The sequence below is a fragment of the Triturus cristatus genome, chromosome 4_2 (genome assembly GCF_964204655.1).
Source record: "Triturus cristatus chromosome 4_2, aTriCri1.1, whole genome shotgun sequence".
NCBI classification, from domain to species: Eukaryota; Metazoa; Chordata; class Amphibia; order Caudata; family Salamandridae; genus Triturus; species Triturus cristatus.
Genome location: NC_140586.1, coordinates 710,660,412 through 710,680,270, shown reverse-complemented (window position 1 = coordinate 710,680,270; position 19,859 = coordinate 710,660,412). Strand labels below are relative to the sequence as shown.

The window sequence follows — 19,859 nt, the reverse complement described above, 5'->3', positions numbered from 1 at the left end:
GAAACCAGACACAGGGTGATCAGACGGTGATGTGGATGTGCCTAGAAGCAGCCAAACTAGCAATAGCGGCAGCCTGGAAAAAAAAAAAGACGCCCCAGCCCTGACTCAATGGCAGGCACGTTTCTGGAAAGCGCTTATGATAGAAAGAATGGCAGATATTTTCTGAGATATCTTTAAAAAGCTGTGTCCCTTCAGTATTATATCTATCCAGGGGTATACCAATGACAAAATACCCCCCCACCCCAGTCAAAGCACTCCACCTCTTCCAGTTTTGCGGCCGGATAGGCACACATGGGAGCATCCCAATGATGGACAAGCAGAACCATCCACGCATGTCCCCTCCACCTACCCACACGTAGCAAACACTGGAGTGTCCACCAGCAGCGCTGTTCCCTATTTAGGGATGGAAGTGAACCTTTCTTTTATTTTCCCTCTTTTCTACACCACCTAGTCACGATTGATGGGAGGTAATTGGGTTAGGGTGGGAGACAGGAGGAGGGTTGTTTTAGGGTTTTCACTTATTTCTTTTTCTGCTACTAGAAAGTTGAGCCTTGAGTATGCTCGGGTAGATGGATGATCACTTCCCAATCCGAAATGCAACTGTAATTTCACAATGGCTTCAACATGGCTAATGGGAAAGATGTAATGCACTATATTGTACGTCTTTTTTTCTCTAAAAATGTTCAATAAAAAAATAATATTGGCAAAAAAAAAAGAAGGATATGCAGTTTTAAGTTTTACAGGTTGTGGTAATAAACTTTTTAATTCATTTTTCACTACTGAAAGACCTATCTCTACCATAGGATAACATTTGAATTGCCTAATTACATTTTATAAGTGTAATGTCTAAATTGGAGGAGGTAACTAGTTCATGTTTGGTGTGTCTGGAATCACAATTTAAAATCCTAACTTATGGTGAAGTCAGATTTTAAATTGCAATTTAAAAAATGCCACTTTTAGAAAGTTGGCATTTTCTTGCCTTAGCCTTTTAGTGCCTGTAGCCTGTCTCTGGTCACATGACTGGGTGTAGCTGACAGTTGAGCTTTGTATATTCCTCCTAGACCAGGGGTACTCACAAACTTTCTGTCGGGGGCCAAAATTACAGTGTGGTTAGTGGCCGAGGGCCGCACTGATAGGGGTGGAGTCTGTGGGGGCGGGATCAGTGGGGGCGGAGCTAGAGTAAAAAAAAAAACCTTTCAAAACAGGCGGTATGGCTTAAAAAGACCACATTCGTAAACACACAGACGCTGTATACATTTTGTTTTCCAATTCCAATTCCCATTCAGTACCTCCAGGCAAGGTGCACTTTCCCACACAGGGAAAACAATGTTGTTCAAAGAGGGGAAAAAACACAAGTATCACTTCACTGGCAAACACTGTAACGTGGCGCTAATGTGTTTAGGTGTAAATAAATCAATCTGGCCACCTTGCAACCACTGTCTTGCTTTAATTAGTTATTTATTTTTGACATTTGGAATGTTTTATTCCTCTCCACCCCGAGGCTGCACTGGTATCAGAAAAAGAAGTTTCCAGCAAAAATATTTTCTTTTTTGGATCCATTTCACAGGGGAGCAAATAAAGGAAAGGAGGAAAGAGAAGGTAATACCTGTTTCCTGACGTCTTGGTTTTTCCTAACTGAGGAGCGAGACCGAAAGAGAGGGAAGACTCGGAGGCTTAGGGGCCGTCACCGGGGCATGAGCTCACAGTTATAGGGACTTGGGGAGGCTGCGCGTGGGAGCCATATGGACTAAATGTAGGAAAATATACATGACAAATTTTCCTGGTCGCATGGCTTCGCTATATTAAAAACCACGTTCGTATCCCAGGTCTCGCGCACAAACGATTAAAGAAAATAAACATACCTGTGCAGGCGCTGCTGTGAAGGTTCTCCGGGGCTGCGGGCAGGATGGACGTCGTGAAGAGGGACACAGGAAGCTCACCGAAAGGTCCTGTAAAAGTCAGCTGTAACTAGCGCTAGTTACAGCTGACTTTTAAAGGGCGTAAGCTTCGTGTGATGTCAGAGGCAGGCAGGCCAATCAGATGCAAGCAGTAAGCAGAGACGATGGCCGCAGGAGGAAACATTGTGAATACGTAGCGTATTCACAACGTTTGCTCCTGCGGCCATCTTCCCTGCTTACTCCCACCAAGGAAGTGTACTGTCATCGATCAAGGTCCGCGGGCCGCCAATGAAGGCCGGGCGGGCCGCCAGTGGCCTGCGGGCCGTACTATGAGGAACCCTGTCCTAGACAGTGACACACAATAGGGAGAGTAGGTGTGCCTGGATGGGTTATCACTGGCAGAATGGGAGGGAGGAGCTGGGCAAAGCCCAAGTACACGTGAATAGGCTGTGTCCTGCCTCCCAGCAAAGGTCTACATTTCCCCTGTAGTTAGTCTGGAGCCGGGCCAGGGAATGCAGGATGCCTGGGGATTTCAAAGGGAAACCTATTAGAAGCTTTTGTCCGATTTCAAAGGCACAACTCTGTATAAATACTGGACCTCAGACACCACCCCTTCAGTACACTTCTGGACCTGTGGATACTCTGCCACAAAGAAGAACTGCTGTGCTGCTGAAGGACTGCCACTTTGCTGGACTGCATTCTGCTGGACTCCTGCTTTGCTGCCCTCTTGCCTGGATGAGAAGGATTGGACCTGCAACTTTTAAACCCAGAACCCAGGGTGACTCCAAAGGCTAGTTGGCTGGCCTCCTGATCTGAAGTCTCAGGGACATAACAGGCTTCCAACAGCCTTGCATCTGTACCTGAACTCTGCCATCTGGCGGTCTACCCTGCCAAGTGGTGCCAGGCCAGTCCTGGACCCTTGGAAATGGGTTAAAGGTGCTCTTCCAGCTTCTCTGGAATCAATGCATCTCCTCTGCTGCACAGCACAACCTAGAGAAGAACTGACACATCTTCACTGCTGCATGGACTGGGCCTGTTGCAAAGACTTGCACAGCCGCCACAGCCCGCGTTGCCATCGGAACTGCAGCTGTGCTACGCTTACTTGGCGCAGGCCTTGCATCTCAGGTTGATCGCGGCCTCGAAGATAGACTCCGCATTGCAGCCTTGAAGTTCCTCGGAACCGACACATAGCCCCGACTGCACAACGTATCACAGACTCCAGACTTCACATCGACAAGCCCTTGTCGATGGGATTCTCGATGTCAATGCAACAGGACCTCGCACCACAGCCTCTCTGCATCTCGGAACTGATGCATTGCTTCAGCTGCGCAACTCATCTTTGACTTGGATCCATGCCTTTGCCCCGCAACCCAGGATTTAAACGCTGTTCAGTGGGCCTAACTGGGTCCCTGTAGCCTGCCTGCGCTCCATCGCGGTCGGCCTGAACTTGTGACTGTGTCCCAGTCCTGCGCGACCAAATATCCACAGTTGGTGCTTTATGTCTTATGACACTACTTTCCTTAAAAACTTTAAAATTCAATATCTCCGGTTCTACTTTTGGTCTTGTTTTATTTATTAAGAATCACTCTATGTTTCTAATCCTGCTGTGGACACATTTTGTGGTGTGATTTCACTCTTGTACTGTTTCAAGTGTTGCTCAAATAGTTTACATATTACCTCAAAGTTAAGCCTGACTGCTCTTTGCCAAGCTACCAGGGGGTTGAGTACAGCTTAATATAGGGTTTGCTTGTGACTTCACCCTGAGAAGAATTGTTGTTGCTGCTCGAGATGGTTTTCACCCCCCCCTCCCACCCAACCGGTCATCCCATTTCTTAAAACTAATCACAATGTAATGACTCTTTAAATGTTAGGATACCAAATTTGGTAAGAATTTGTGAATTTGTGAAATAAGACTTTTGGGAAATTGTGAGCAAAGATCTTCAATGTAGCTGTTGTTTCAAATCAGTATTTAGGGTCCTGCTGTTTTCGCCCTAAAATATCATAATGATTGGTCAACCTTCATTCTTTTTTTTTCAAGTTTTATATAGTGGAAACTCAGCCCAAGGGTATTGAACTCTTTACATTAGCACCAGGTATATTACACAAGATCAAAATAATTTTTTAAGACACTACTTTGCCATATCAGCAGCCTGTTGAACTCCTACTTTATAAGATTTGTGTGACCCTACTCTACAGCTGATTTCCACAAAGCCTGTTGAAGAAGAGGGGTGTGATAGGACAGCAGGGCTCCACCATCTCTGACACCCCTCTCTCATTCTCTAGAGCTCAGGGAATTCATGGACATTCTACTCCCATCAAGCCTGATGCACATCCATTGCATTATGCACTGTGGGCTGTGGGGAATCTCCAGGGATTATTTGAGCCCAGGCGAGGTACAGATTTCACCTATAACCGAGAACAAAAGGTACCAGATTATTCCCATGGATTACCTCTTTTGGAGTGTGAAACAACTTCCTGACAAATGTGTAATCCAAGGGATCCCAATATTGTTATTTCTTATGTACATTGTACCTGCTTTGGAATTCTAGGATTCACCTTTTTATAGAGGTTTGTGTGCACTAGAAGGACAGTACTCTTAAGGTGTCTCATGGTGCTCTGGATCCACAGACACTCTGTGGGATGTCCCAGTCACAATGTAATTTAGCCTCTGGGGTGTCCCCCATGTACAGATTCCATTGGGTGAAGCTGTTGGGTGTAGCAGGGACATCACTAAGGCGATGCTTACACCAGCATGCTTTTGTATGCCACCACTCTATACCTGTAATTGTGGGCTACTCCCGCTGGTTTGCCATGGCAGTATATTGGTGGGGTATGTTTTGAACAAACGCCCAGTGTAAAAGAAGGCTGTGCAGTCTACTAAATAGACTCTGACCCCAACAGGTCCGGCCTCAGCCTGTTACATAAATATTTATTATTTTTTGTGGTGAAGATACATTTTTGCATCCATCTTCATCACAATAATACATTGTGGCACATTATTTAAAACAAAAAATCTGACATACAGCATTGAGACTCATTAGCGTTTAGGCTCAAGGACACACTCAGAGTTGACGAAGTACGCTAATTTACTTGAACCCTTAGTGGCAGTGATCATCTCAAAGCACTTTTGCAAAACTTTGCTAACTTTGGCAACTTCAGCAGCCCCACAAGGTTGGTAACTTGACATTCAAGTACACAGAAGGAAAGTTTGGTAGCCTCACATACCCTTACTCAGAATAAATTAGACAATAACCTGTAAAGTTCCCAATTCTTCCATATATTTACTTTATTTATATAGTTAATTTAATTTTTGCATGTCTATTGAGATCATGAAGATGAGACCTACTTCGTATCATTTTCCTTGCAATATTCATCTTACTTATACGTGTGGGTTATACATGATTCACGTTCTCCTACTTTGTGAGGCAAACGCGACCACCAGCACTTCAGTATCACCGAAGCTAGACCTTTGGCCATAGCGGTATATTTACACAAGATGTTATTCTTGCTCCAGGTACTTATTCTAGAAGTACAGAAGTTGGTCGGCCATCATATATAGTTGTGTCCTGATTTATAGCGTTTAGGTGAGCGTAGTTTGAGTCGAATTACGGAATGTTGATTGAAAGTTTCCAGGACAATTTTTTATAGTGTTGCTCTTCCTTAGGACACACCAGAAATTTTTCGCCTGAAAATTACGATACTCATCAATCAGGTATTCACTTATTTTTATTAGGAACTAGGGGTCTATCCGGTGCACTGGGTGTTTCTGCACTTTTTCACACCACGGTTAGACGTGAGTCCCGTGCTCTCCATGCCACTGGAATCAAGCTATCCTGGCTGAAGAGGGGTGAAACCTCGAAACCGGTCCTAAGATGCTTGTATCGAGTCCAGGGAGGACCTGGCTTGGCAGTTCGGGCTGGACTGTACCCATGAGGCACAGGGTCAAGACTGATTTGCATATGGCTGGGTTCAAACTGGAACGGCATGGTGAGCAAAAAAACGATGGATTTAGGCCCAGATCTCTGTACTGGGGTGAATGTATGACATTGTTCTGCATTCTGTCCATCAACTGTTGTTTTTGCATTTGAAACATAATTATCATGATATCAATTCATTTGGGTTTTTATTAAACTCTAACAGATAGATGGTTTTTCTGGACCTGTGGATATAAGGGCGTTCCATACTTTGTTGCTGACGATTTAATGTATGGGCAACTGGGGATTGAAGCTGATGTGGGATCGGCAATGCTGATATTTTTGAAAGTACATTATTTTTCTTTTCTTCTTGTAGATTGGCCTCTGAGGAAGGGACTGAAGTGTCCTGAAATGCATTGGGCAACGATAAAAAATGAATCTGATTGATAGGAAGTGATGTCACTAGTAGAATTGTTAATATGTCAAACATAATCATGTATTGATTCTACATTTATTGTTTGTGGTTATGCTTTGGTCAGGACTATGATTTGAGACTATGTCTTAATATTCAGAATACAATTGTTGAACGATAAACATTGTTGAATGACTCTTTTTTTAGGTTAAGAATTTTGGAAAAATTTGGGGGTTCAATAGAACCCAGTGTATAGTGCACAATGCATTCAAGTAATCATACTTGTAATAACTGCCGTGGGGCAAGCACATTTTTTGTGATAGAGCGCAGTGTCCCTGTTTGCGACTGGTGCGTCCTTTAAAATGTGCACTGGGCGCAAACAGGGATTGTACCCTTTATGAGTACTACGGCCTAAGCTGGACATTTTATTGAACGGCAGCCCAGTTAAGCACAAAGTGGTAATAATACTGTTCATCTGAGGGGGTAGGAGCGATATGCACCCACCAGTGGAGGCCTCACAACATGACCCCCAAGGAATTCCACTTCCCAGCAGTCACTAATGGACCATCATGTTGCACCCTGAATAATGCCTTGTAATGCTAACAGTGCAAGGGTTGGACCTCATTTGCATAGGACACACCCTCACACAAAAATAAGGTCTGACCATGCACATAGAAGCCTAGTGTGCTTAGTTGTCAGTGTTGTATTGCCAGCAAAGTACTCCTGCTAGGTACAGCCTGCATTTACAAAATCATGCAGTACCTAATTTGAGCTGGTGGTGGGGGCCACCAACACTCATTTTAGGGGACTGGCACTTATTTCCAGCATCGCATATTTACTGTGTGCAAGAGAAGGAAAAACACAATGATTAGAAAGATGGAGGAAGATAAAGACGGCAAACCCGGCTCAAAGGGAAAATGCAGGCACCTGTAAGGGCGAGAAGAAGGGCAGGGAGTGTCTGGTAGTGGATTAAAGACTACCAGCCTTGGTATCCGGCGCTCAAGGTTTATTTGCACCGGCCTCTGGCTTCCGAGCAGAGCTCTGGGGACCGGCACTCTTTCTTTCACAAACGAAATACTGTGATGGTTTCCACCGGGCAGTAAATAGCTGCAGTTGGCACCGGCTTCTGTGTTAGTGTCTTTTACACTGTAGAGGGCCAGTTCTCAAAATACAGGTGCAAATAAACAAGAAAAACATGGTCAAAAGAAAGGTCTTAAAAATGAAAAGGAAGGAGAGTTAAATTATGTCTTTTAAGGCCATATGTTTTTCTTTATCTAAGCATGACAAATCCTATTTGTGAATAATTCCTTTCCACTTGAAACTTTTTACATTCCACTGTTGAGGGCGATATTTCTCTAAGCACTGCCACATGGTAGCGTCCCTGCAAGTGTGGGCTGTAGCTAAGAAGGGTCGTGCTCACCGTGTCCAGGTGGGTTCGCTGATGCTTGGCTCTGTCACTGGAGTTGCTGAAAGCTTTCTGGCAGCCAGGGTGCTGGCAGAGGTAGGGTTTCTCTCCTGTGTGACTCCGCAGGTGGATTTTAAGGTTTTCCAGCCTCGAAAACGCCTTGTTGCACCCTTCAAACTGGAAAGAAAACAAACAAAAATACTCTCTTAGGACATTTTTCAAATAAACCATCGGAAACCGCTGCGAACACACTTTGACACCCAGGCTGGAATTAGCTATAAATCACAAAAGAGGCACACACCAGAAGCAATACACGGAGAGGAGACGTTTACATCTGTTTCTTCAAAGGTTCACTTTTAAGCACACTTCGGAATGAGGGTTTAATAAGTTGTACGCGTGTCCATTCCCTCTTGCATGCACAGGGCCAGATTCTGTACACTGAACATTTTGGAACAGTAAGTAAAACACGGTATTTTTGTTCTAGGCAGGCAGCGCAAATGCTGCCTTTGCGCTAGTCTGTCGATGCACAACGTGGTGCAAATTGCTCGAAAAAACAGGAAACCTGCCCAGCACAGGCACAATTTACCCAATTTTACCCCAAAACATTTTCTTTAGACAAGTGCACATGAAAATATTTTTAAAGTTGTGGACAAGGAAATCTCAAAACTCAAATCGACATTTCTTGCTTTATGTATCCTATGTTGATCAAAATTCTCCTATTTTATTACAATTCGATCTTAAGTACTATGTAAAGCAATTTTGCATGGGGTTAAACGTACGGAGTTTACACGGTACTTAAGGGGCTTGTTTCCTCTAAGCATATTAGAATTGAACACTAAAAAAAAAGTTTGTGGTAACCCTTCAAGTGCAATTGGCATTAATAAATGTTTCTTTGTAGTTCAAGCGTAAGGGTACGACCTCTCGTATACATTAGAATACTTCTCTTGTGGGCTTAAAGGGCCTAAAGGCATTTCCCTGCTTTTGATTTGTTTGTTACAGTGTTATTTGAAAATCCTTGCTTGCTAGTGGTCAGTCCTGCCTCTTTGTTCCTCCTTTTCTCTTCTGTTCCTCCCAGAGAGCAGGGACTAGGTAATGTCTCATTCTGCTACGTTTCTTTATCTGTTCTTCAGGGACTATTTTTTTCTTGGTTTCCTGCTCTGTTACTGTTTGCTTGTGTTCAGGTTCAGCGCCATACCTGTTTACATTTTATTATAGCATTCCTTCCTCCCACCTCCGCTTAATGACTCAGTTGTGTTACTGTTGCCTTCCATGCCGTGACGTTTGTACCGTTACTCTTAATTTTTTTAGCCTTTTTGCACTTTTCGATGTCCACCTCTAGTTGGGCTTTTTTTGGTAGGATATTTTTTGGTTTGGGCTTTGATTTAAGGGGGATTTGGCTTGTTGAAGTATTGTTTGATAGAAGACATGAGGAATTGCAGCGCCTCCCACTCCTCCTTCTGCTCCCGTCCCATCCATTACTCCTCCCACCTTTATACAAGAGCTGCAGTGTCATAGGAGCCACCTGCTACCTGCTCTGAAGGGTGGACGACCGCTGGAACAGGAGACTGCTTAGTCTCATGGAGGAGTAAAAAAAAAGTTAAAGACAGAAATTATAAATAAAAACAAAACGTCTCTGAGATATCGGTGGGCAGATAATAGCTCCATTACGGCAGGAAGAAAGAACAGAAAGTGGTCATTTATATTTCCTCCTTTCTTGCCTAATGGGAGTTTGGTACTCATCTTAGGGGAGTTACTTTTTGTTAGGCTACGCAATAGACTTCTGTTCCCGCCGAGAAGGGCTCGCGTGGCAAGGAGTCAAAGGCTCGGATAGGACGACGGACAATGAGGTAATGTATGTAACAGTGCATTGCTGTATTCAATTCTATACGTAGCTGAGTCAACTCTCTGCTTCTTGCCACCCCACTGTCTCTCGCCTCAATGAAAGGTGTGAGTGTGAGCAGAGGTACTGGTTATGTACGTAGCATGTGTTTGGTTTTTAGGGCTTCCCTTCCACATGTGTTCCCCTCTGCACACTCAGTCTCGTGTCCGTGTGTGCTGCTCTGCCATTTTGACTTGGAGCCTCCCAACTTGATGAAACTCTGCACATTTTGGAGCTCCATCTTGAGTTAAGCTCCATCTTGAGTTAACTCTCAAGGTTGATAACAGCACTAACTGGCAGCCCTGTGTCACAGAGACCCAGCTGCGGAATCCTCTAAAATGCCCCAGGTACATTCTATAATTTCCCAATAAGTGCATGCATGTAAAGGAAATTCCGGGTCTGTGGGGCTTCTTCAAACCTGTCACAAGACACATGATTTGTGTGGTACATATTTCTGCAGAATACTGATTTAATATGTGCCATTTTAAAGAAGGTGCACAAATCAGGCATCCAACCAAACATCTGAGACTTCTGAAAGAGAACTATATTATATATATATATATATAATAAAAGCGCGCTCTGGGAAAATGAGCCCTTCCTCTTTTCATGGTAGGACGCCATCAGCAGCTGGTTAGATGGATAGCTCTTTATGCCACCTTAATAGCGCCTTGCTGCTGTGCCATCCTCAAACTGATTATTTCTGTTTCATAATACATGCTGTTGCTTTCTTATTAGTTAATAATTACTTTTTTGTTTATTTTTCCATTCTTGAACATATATACAGTTTTAAATCAGCTATTATCAGATGTGCATGGAAAACAGGTATCAAGCTGTACTATATGATGCAAACCCAAAGGTGCCATTCTGCTCCCATGCCCACTGTTAAACTAACAATTCTCACATTCTTTATTAAACTGAGCTTAAGTGCACGCCTGGCTGGGGAGGGGCTGTTAATGCGAAGTCCTTTGACTTTTTTTGTAAACAGACATGTATATGGTGAGCTGATTGAGGTTCCTGTTTCTGGTGCCAGTGTAATTATTGGAAAGGCCACAAGATCTCGTTTAGAATGGCTCTCTGAGCAGCTACATTAAAAAACCTGATAAGAGTGTTTGTCTAGATTTTTTTACCAGACATATGGAAGAGAGTAATCCACAACCTATTGGCTTTGCCAAGCATCGTAATGTCCTGCCATGGCATTGTTGGCAAAATATCACTGTGGTTATATCTCAATGCAAATTGTCACCCTTTGTCTTTCCTGTGGGTTTTGTTCTTTCTATTCTATTGCTCTCCCCTCATACTAATTCAGTTTGTCTTTCTCACCTGTTCATGTCTTCCCCCTACACACACCCAGTTACCTCAGTGTTTCATTCTCTGTCTCTGACCTCAATGTTTCTAGATATATATTATTTTACACAGATTTCATTTCTAACGTGCCCCATTGCCATAAGTGCAGTCTGACCTTGGAATCTGGCATCTGTTGATTCTCCCCTGATGTCCATCTGCTTCTCGTGTTCTAATTCAGGTACTATTTCCTAATCTCCACCCTCCCATTGTTTACATCCCCCATAACCAAAAAAAGCTATGACAAACAAGCATTAGAGCATGCAGGAAGAAGTTGCCAACATTGCAACTCCATTATATTAAGCAATACTCCATCTGCGGTGCACCTCCCGATCTGTGGGTGTGTGCAGAAGTTATGGATAATGTGCTGCATGGCTAAACACTTATAAGGTCCCAAAGGGAAACAAATAGATAAAATACATTATCATGTACAATGCCAATAGCTCTAACTCTCCCTAATGACAAGACCTATTGCATTGCAAATGCTTGTTTGGTGATTTTGCTGCTTTGTGCTTTTTAGTTTGCATTTTGATTAGATCTCCTTGGTCAGGACAGCTGTCTAAAGGACGTACTGTAATAATACTTTAAAATAAACATCGAGTGGGCTTTGGAAACTTCCACTGAAGTCTATTCTTGCAAGATCATGCTATTGGCTGTGTTTTGTATCATTACGCCTCCAATAAAATGCTTGCATTGCAATGTAGGATGTACTACATCTCCAATGTATACAGAATCATTACACATTACATTTGTTACGTCTTAGATGCCCTGTATTGATAAGGAATTGTTGTGTTGTTTCATTGCAGCAGGCTTTTAATATCCCAAGGTCAAAATCAGAGTTCATCGAACAAGGTACTCTGTCACATGCGCATGTAGTGACATAGTAAGAAACCTTTTTCTGTCCCAGAGTCCCAATCCAGGTATATTTTAAAGTAAAGTTTCCAGGGTGTATGGACCATTAGTTTTTAGTTTTTCAGAAATCAACTCCTACTTTTAAAGTTTGTTCCTGAAAAACATTAAATTCTGCTCAACAACCGCTTACAATGCATCCACCAAACGTGTAGTGCCTTCAGAGGAACTACCTTGATTGTGGTTCCTCTGAAAGTACAGGGATCACTGCTCTGCTGGCAGTGATCTCCAAATTAGACAGGCTAAAGTCAGGGGGGCAGATGTAACGTCCACTGTGACCCATACAGGTGGTGGGACACCGGCCAAACAATATATCAGGCCCTTATTGCCAATACTTGTTTTTTTATCATCTATTTGCACACCAGCTTATTACAGCAAACATGATCCGCTGATCTCTTTGCTGCTTCTTATTGCCAATAAACACACTTCAGCAAGAGCTGGGAGAATGTTAGGACAAATTGTCAAAATGTTATTAGAACATTTTACATAAAAAATTGAAACATTCCTATTTACAAACAAGTATCGGTTGTACAGTTTTTCATGGCTAATAATCACTGGGTGTAAACACAGTCTTAGTAACATGGGGCCTCATTATGATGTCGGGTGGAAGGCCATCCTACAGCTCATCAGTGGTGTTCCGCCCGAAATCTGAGGCTTTGGTATGACTACCATATTATGATACGGGCGGTCCGACTAATGCCTGTGGGGGGAATCTGCTCCACCTCCAACAGGCTCAAGGAGCCAGTTGGGGTGGAGGGCGGATAGTAATCCCCAAAATGGAGGAGGTGCCTGCTCTGGGATTACGATGCACGTTTCGACAACCTTTCTATGGCAGTTCGACCGCCACGGAAAGGCAGTTGGAAATAGACTGTTAGGGCCCCTAGCAGGGTCCCCGTCGCCCCGTGGCCTCCGCTATGAGACCTGGGAGAGGTGCCCCCCAAACATCCATGAATCGTTTGGTGCCTTCCCACATGGTGCATGGATGTTTAAAAAGTGTATATTTCCTATAGCGGATCGTGCTGCAGTACAAGCCACAATAGGAAAGATACAATTTCTTTGAAAGCAGTAGCATCCTGAATTGGGAAGGGAGACTGCCAAAACTTTGTCGGGCAGGCCTGTATCCGACACAATGCCGCATCGTAATGTGGCCCATAGTATCTTGACTATGCATATATATTGACAGAATGGTCAAACAGCAGCCATGCCAAATCCAAGGGCATAACCTTAAACTTTGTCGTAGTCCGGTATGACCAGATAACCACAGTTGGTGCTTTGTGCTTTTGGCACTATTTATACGGAAAACTTGTACATTCAATATCTCTAGTTCTACTGTAAGGAAACGGTCCATTATTTGTGTGGCCTGCACAAGTAATGGGTCCACATTTGTCCTTCACTGGGAACCAAATACCCCATTATAGCACTTAACTCTCATGGTAGCGGAGCAGAGCAGTTCAAGGCCTACTCAAGGGAGGTGGTACTAGTAATCAACATGTGCTGGTACACAGAAATAACACTCAATAAATAATTGCCCAGTCTGTGACTTTTCTTTGGAAAAAGGAAAAGTTCATTTATTGCACACATGCATAATCATCTCAAACTCCCCAAAGTGTTCAAGATCAACAACCCACATGTCAAAAACAACCATTTTAGGAGTAAATGCAATAATGAATAATAACAATTGGAAAACGCACTTATTAATGTTAACACAGAATGAGCACTGTGATTACTAGTCACTTTCAACATTATTATTTAAATAAAGCATTTACAAATGACCTTCACATAGGTCTGTGTGCTTGTTATATGCTTTCAACCATTAGAAACACAAATATAGAAACAGCCCCTAGAAGGCATCAAATTATGATCACACTCCACATGTAATCATAAACTTCGCCCCTAGAGGGCATTGTATAGAATGTACTCTTTTTAGACATATTTAGGCCGAGGTAATTGCAGCCATAGACTTCACGTCTAGAGGACTCTGCATGCTCACCTGAAGGGCGCAAGCTTCATCCAAGGGGGTGCTTAAAAATGCTGATAAGGTCTGGGGCAGTCATCTTTTGTGACCCTTGTAACTTAGTGTCAGTGCTTTACAAAAAGATGGTTGGAGCTTTCTCGGCGGGGCTGTGACTGATCTACATCTCTCTAGCACCTTCTTTTCCATTTTCGTGGTGGCCGTCATCCTGGGGCCACCACTAAAGCCAAATTCGGTTTACTTTTGCCGAATAGTTGATGAGCAGCTCTCCCACTGCTCCAGAAAAAGCAACTCTCTTGTTTGTTTTTTTCTTTGCTTTCACATGTGTGGCATCGGGCTGCGCAGACCTTTTCTTTTTTGTTTTGGCCTTGGGGTGCTGGGTCGCAACCCGGCACTCTGAACAAGGTATTGGGGTGGAGGCATCCCTGGGAGACCATCCTGGGCTAACCCAGCTGGCTCCCGCTTGGATTGCAGTGCAGTGTGAGACTGTGGGATCCGGTGGTTTCTCGTTCCCTCTCTGCTCCTGTGGGCAGGTAGATGCCTGACGTGGGGGCAGTGACGGCCCGTGTAGGGCGTTTTACCGGGGAGGTGACGTGGCGCAGAGGAGGGGCAGGGTGGGGGGTTGCAAAATGCGGCAAACGGCCGATTTCAGGTAAGTAATGAAAACAATTCATAAAACGAATTTCGTTGCGCCCGCTGCATCGCAACCCCCCACCCTGCCCCTCCTCTGCGCCACGTCACCGCCCCGGTAAAACGCCCTACACGGGCCGTCACTGCGTGGGGGCCACCTGCTCCTCCCAGATATGAGCACAGGGTCATGACCTCCAATTACTCAGGAGGGTGCGGCAGCACTCTCCCAACGCTCTTTGGCTGGGTGTCCGGGCCCCTGGCTTTTCTTGCAGGGTGCAACAGCCCTCCCCACCTTTTGGTGGTGCTCGGGGGCTTCTGTGACAAACATCTAGCCTGAGGATTCACATACACAGGCCCGCTTCACTATGGGGAGCAGGGCCCCCTTCAAAGGAAAAAGTTGCATTTGTAATTTTTGTGGTGAACCAGAGTCTTGGCACACCTCAGGGGTAATATTTGGAGTCAGCAGTGGACCACTCCAGGCCTCGCTGGGGGAGACAAAGGTCCAGATCTGTCTACTGCTCATATCTCGGGCCGTGTTCCACTGTTTCGCACACTTTGGGCTCCTTCTGCTCCAGGTGGCAACCCTAGTCACCAGGGGCACTTTCCTTAGGCCTCCTCTATACCAGGCTACCTGTGCACAGTTACCGGGATTCCAAAAGACAGCCCTCACATGTATGCACATGCGTGTGCACATGTAACCAGCCAAGTGCCCCTTGCCTTTGCTGCATCGTAGTGGCTATATCTTAAAAGGCAGACACTGGCGGTAAACACACGCAGTCCATTTACCATGAATTTACTTGGGTGAGTCACAGGTTGTGACGCTCACCCACAGTAAAAAGTTGAAAACCAGGCGATGATTGGATTTTTGTCATTCTGGTATCATTATGTTTATGAAAAATTACATTTTTTAAAATTGGCTTGGGATTTCTCTTGTGTTGTGTTTTCACTTTATTACTGTTTGTGTGCTGCATAAATACATTACATATTGCCTCCATGCTAAGACTAATTGCTTTTGTGCCAAGCTACCAGAGGATTAAGCATAGGTTTATTTATTGACTTTTGTTGTTCACCCTGACCAGTTTTGTAGTTGTTGCCTGAGTGGGGCTTCCAACCCCTCAACCAATAACCCAATTTCTTATACATGGTTAGGATAGATATGTGTGAAGCTGCAAAGTGATTCTGTTGCATACATCTTGCAGTTATCCCGAATACTATAACTGCCACACGTCCAGAGAAAACAGGTCACCAGCGTCCTTCCACTTCCAATTTTGCACTGGAAATGGATTCAAAGTTAGCCCACTAGAAATGGCACATCCATTCACAGCACCAACTAACATTCAGGAGCAAATACTGCAGTTTTTTTAGGGGAAAATAAGCTAAGGTGTAAACATACCAAAACAAAGTAGTAAATGTTATGTGTTACAGGTAGACCACTATTCAGAATCTACACAGGACTTCACTCACTTCATAAAAATGTCAAATATTCCTAATTAGGATTACAGGCAAGTTCATATTTGGCAGAGTGAAATGCATACAATATTTGACATGTAACTATTAGGCCTATTTTCATCAGTCTGCGCTAGTTGCAGGGTGAAGCAATGCATGCTAACTTTTCAGTGCAGCCGTTGTAATAAAGGTGCCCTAAATCGTTTTTAGAACCACTGTTTTTACAGTCATCAGTATGTACATATAGCAAAATATAGGACAGTATTTAAATACTATTTCTATACACTGATATTATTTGAACAGCTTCTTAATTATTCACATTGTATAATTGAAAACTATTTGTCATATGTTTCATTTTAAGTACTTTTTTGTGTATTTTTATAGAGGATTAGTTTATTATTTTTATGGGCTCTATGTTGTATCCATTTTGAGAGGGTAGTATTTTTAAAGTGTATAGTAAATATTGTTGACAGTTTAATATTTTGTTATGCATTACATGATATTTATTTGTGGACTTATTTTGGGATGTGGAGTCTATTGGTGGATTGAGTGGACAGTCTTTTAATTAAAATATGTATTAGTGTACATGCATTTTGTAATGTGTTAACTATGTTTATTTTCAACTTAATATTTGTTTTTAAACCTGATAATTTTTCAAATTCCTTAAAATATGTAATTTTATGTTTCATTTCAAATATATTTATGAAATTTTTATTTTGGGATGCGGGATGGATTGAAGAATGATTGGTAGTGTGCTACGTTTAAAAAAATATGTAAAAGTTTAAAATTGTAATGGATTTGAAAATAAGTTTTCATTATCCTAAAATATTGTATTACTTTTCTTTTGAGTTTATGTGTTTTATAGGGGTTTTGAGGAATACTGTTTATTTTAAAGATATTCAGTGTAAATTGTAATAATTTATTATACAATTGTTAAATGTGTGTACATTTTGTAAAATTATTTTGAAGATGTTATTAAATTGTAAAATATTGAATTGAAATGTTGTTTTTGAAAGATTTTTTTTCAAAATTTCTGAAATCCATTTTAATGGGTAATAATTTAAAGAGTGTGTTGAATACGACCCCTCACATCCCCACCCCACCATGGAATGTATGCACTTCCCTAACATTTTCAGACACAGTAAAAATAGTACAGTGGTCCCCCCAGTTTATGTTCTTTCCTCAAGAATAGTAATTCTGGCCCCCTAAGTGTTTATTAGACCAGAGTTGAAGTAGTAATACGGGTCCCTCACCATTAAGGATACAAAACGTAGATAATGTACTACTATGCTACTTAGAATTAATGTACTGAGCTTGAATTATAGATTTGTTTGTGTAAGCCAGGATTACGTATTACCTTTGAAACATTTGAACAGTTATTCTTTCATAAGTATGCACATGCATGTACCTGAAGCTGAAAAAGTATTGAATGACCACAGCATATTGCAGTTTACTCTTTTGAAGGCAACTTAAGTTTCCAAATGTGTACGCACATAGCGTGAATGCTCTGGCATTCCTCTGTTTTATAAGCAGTGAACAAAATCAAGAGATCACCTTTGAAGCTTTTAATTCTGGGAATACCGTCATTATATTTATAGAGATAGTGGATGTACATTTTGTATTAAATTCCAGTGGCTAGTATATGCATCAATGGGACCCTGTCTGCAATCATGGCACCAGGCAGGCTGTCAACTATCCCCATCAGCCTTTCCCCCATCTACATGATCTAATGTGGCACCTTAGGGGTACTATGAATGTTGTTCCATTTATCTTTACTTTTCACCAAACTAAAGTATTAGGCTTTGCATATAATACTGCTAATTGTAAAAATGAATTGCTATCATACCATGCTATTTGTTTCACCCCTCCGGCTCCCCAGTTTTATTATTTAGAATTGGAAACAAAAGACATTGTATCTATTTCTTTCCCCATTGTAGGCTGTTCTAATTACAGAGTTGTTGAAACAATCATTCAATCACAGTAGATTCATAATTGTATCAGCTTTTGTAAAAATGCGTTCTGAGGGTCATTTGACTTTATAATCATAAATAGGGCTCCCGGTTTTATGGTAATTATTTTTTCAACATTTCCGTCTGTATTTATCCATATTTATTTTTTGGCCATCTTACTGGTATGTTTCCGTATTTATTTTGTGTTTTAATAATAAATGGAATCGAAACATGGTGTTTTTCCACATTTATTTAACTGTTAAATATGCACTCATACTTTAATGCCTGTTGCATTTTAGCAAATTAAGCATCCAGTATAGCAGAAAACTACACCCACATGTAAATAATAGCAATATAAACAAATACATGTTAATATATGCCTGCATTAAAGTAAATCCCAATCTGTTTTTTAACTTCCCATGCTGTCTCTCTGCTCGGAAGTTGGCTTGAAATTCATGAAGGACAGTGTCGAAAGTCACTCACAAAAAGCACAATTTTCTGTATTTTTCTGCTTTAAAAATAAACACAGTCAGAAAACAAATGGTTTTCTGCCTGTATTTATCGGTAAAAATCAGTGAAAAACGAAAAACTGGGAGCCCTAATCGTAAAGCATTCAGTAAAAGGTCATAGTTCTTTTTTGAAGTATGACATATATATTATCCTCTTATTGTTTTTTCAACAGTGACCACACCTTTTATTTGGATTTGTCTCAGAATTTGAATATCTAACAAAGGGCCCTCGCCATGCACAGTATTGTCATCAATTCAGATGTTGCAGTGATGTTATCAGTGATGTCAAAGAACATGTAATGAGTGATGTGATATTGGAGATAATTAACAGTGCATGGCGCGGACACAAGTGACAGTTACTTTAGGGCACGAGTTATAGTTACTTGAGATAACTGTAGCTGGTGAATTTTAGTGGTTTTGCTGGTTTAAAATGGAATGTTTTAACTGATATTTTCATCTAATTATAGTGTGCCTTTAACCTTTGTTTTTTTTAGTGAACAATAAGGTTTAAAAAAAATGCAAAGTAATACATTATTACAGTTCCTAACTGTACCGTCACCTTAACATTTGGCTTTTTCAGTGAATTTGAATGTTTTTTACAATAAAGTAAGATGATGATAGCTGTGCGTCGCAAGGGATGGGTGCAACTCCCCTCGGGCATGGCCTTCGGATGTTCGCCATATGGGGTTAGGCACAGGGCCTGGGTAAACCTCCTGCAACAGCCTTACTTTCTACACCGCACAGTCTTTGGCCATGTGCATAGTGGAGTTGAGCGCAGGGCCCGGACTGCAGCCAGGCCCTTCGCCCAACCAGCACAGGCTGACTAGATGATGTTACAATACAAAAGGTATTATCTTGGGCAAGGCAGACTTATTGACTTTCTCAAAGGATCACAAAACCAAACTATAAAACGTGACCCTTTATTAAGGGGTGAGCATATCAACATATATAAAGCAGGTCTATCATCTTTGTCAAAAAATCACCAAGAACTATAATCAAATGTATATTTCACTTTATGAAATGTTTAATAAAAGTGATTGCATTAAATAATGTTTGATAACGTTTTATTAAAAAAACTTCAACGTGTCTTTTAGTCTCTCTTTTACCATTCTTCAGCCCACAAAATGCAGTCATGAAAACATTCACAAATGGGCCCTGCACTCCAGCTGAAGAACATAAAGCTCTAGCTAGGACTACTTTAGAAAAATATGGTAAGCTATCCTAAGGTAATGGATTCATTGGGACGTTTCAGCAATCCCTGCAGTCCCCACAACATTAAAAAACATTTGGTGGTATCCCTGTCTCTTCTTGGGGCACCACCAGCAAGAAAATATCTAGAACATAAAAAGTCCTAGGTAACTATGAAGCGCTCCTTACAGGAGCAACAAATAATAAATGAGCTGATCCTCCCACTCATTTATTTTTCTTTTCTAAAAACATGTTTGGGGTGTACTGTGCCCACCTGGGACACCCACATCTCAAATTGTGGTTAGGATCCCGTGAGGAACTCTAGGGCCAGGCGGACCCAGCCGGCATCCATTGTGGGTGCCAGTGTGAGCAGGCATTTTTTTTTAAGTGTGTGCCCTAGTGCCCTC

At 42.2% G+C, this 19,859-nt stretch overlaps 1 protein-coding gene across 1 annotated transcript in view; it reads right to left on the bottom strand.

The window, feature by feature from the left end:
* Positions 1-19,859, bottom strand: part of GLIS1 (GLIS family zinc finger 1) — a 1,425,682-nt gene that overhangs the window by 358,417 nt on the left and 1,047,406 nt on the right. The window contains exon 4 of the mRNA XM_085602586.1: positions 7,645-7,806. Coding sequence (XP_085458712.1) covers positions 7,645-7,806 — 162 coding nt within the window. The remainder of the gene's footprint in view (positions 1-7,644; positions 7,807-19,859) is intronic.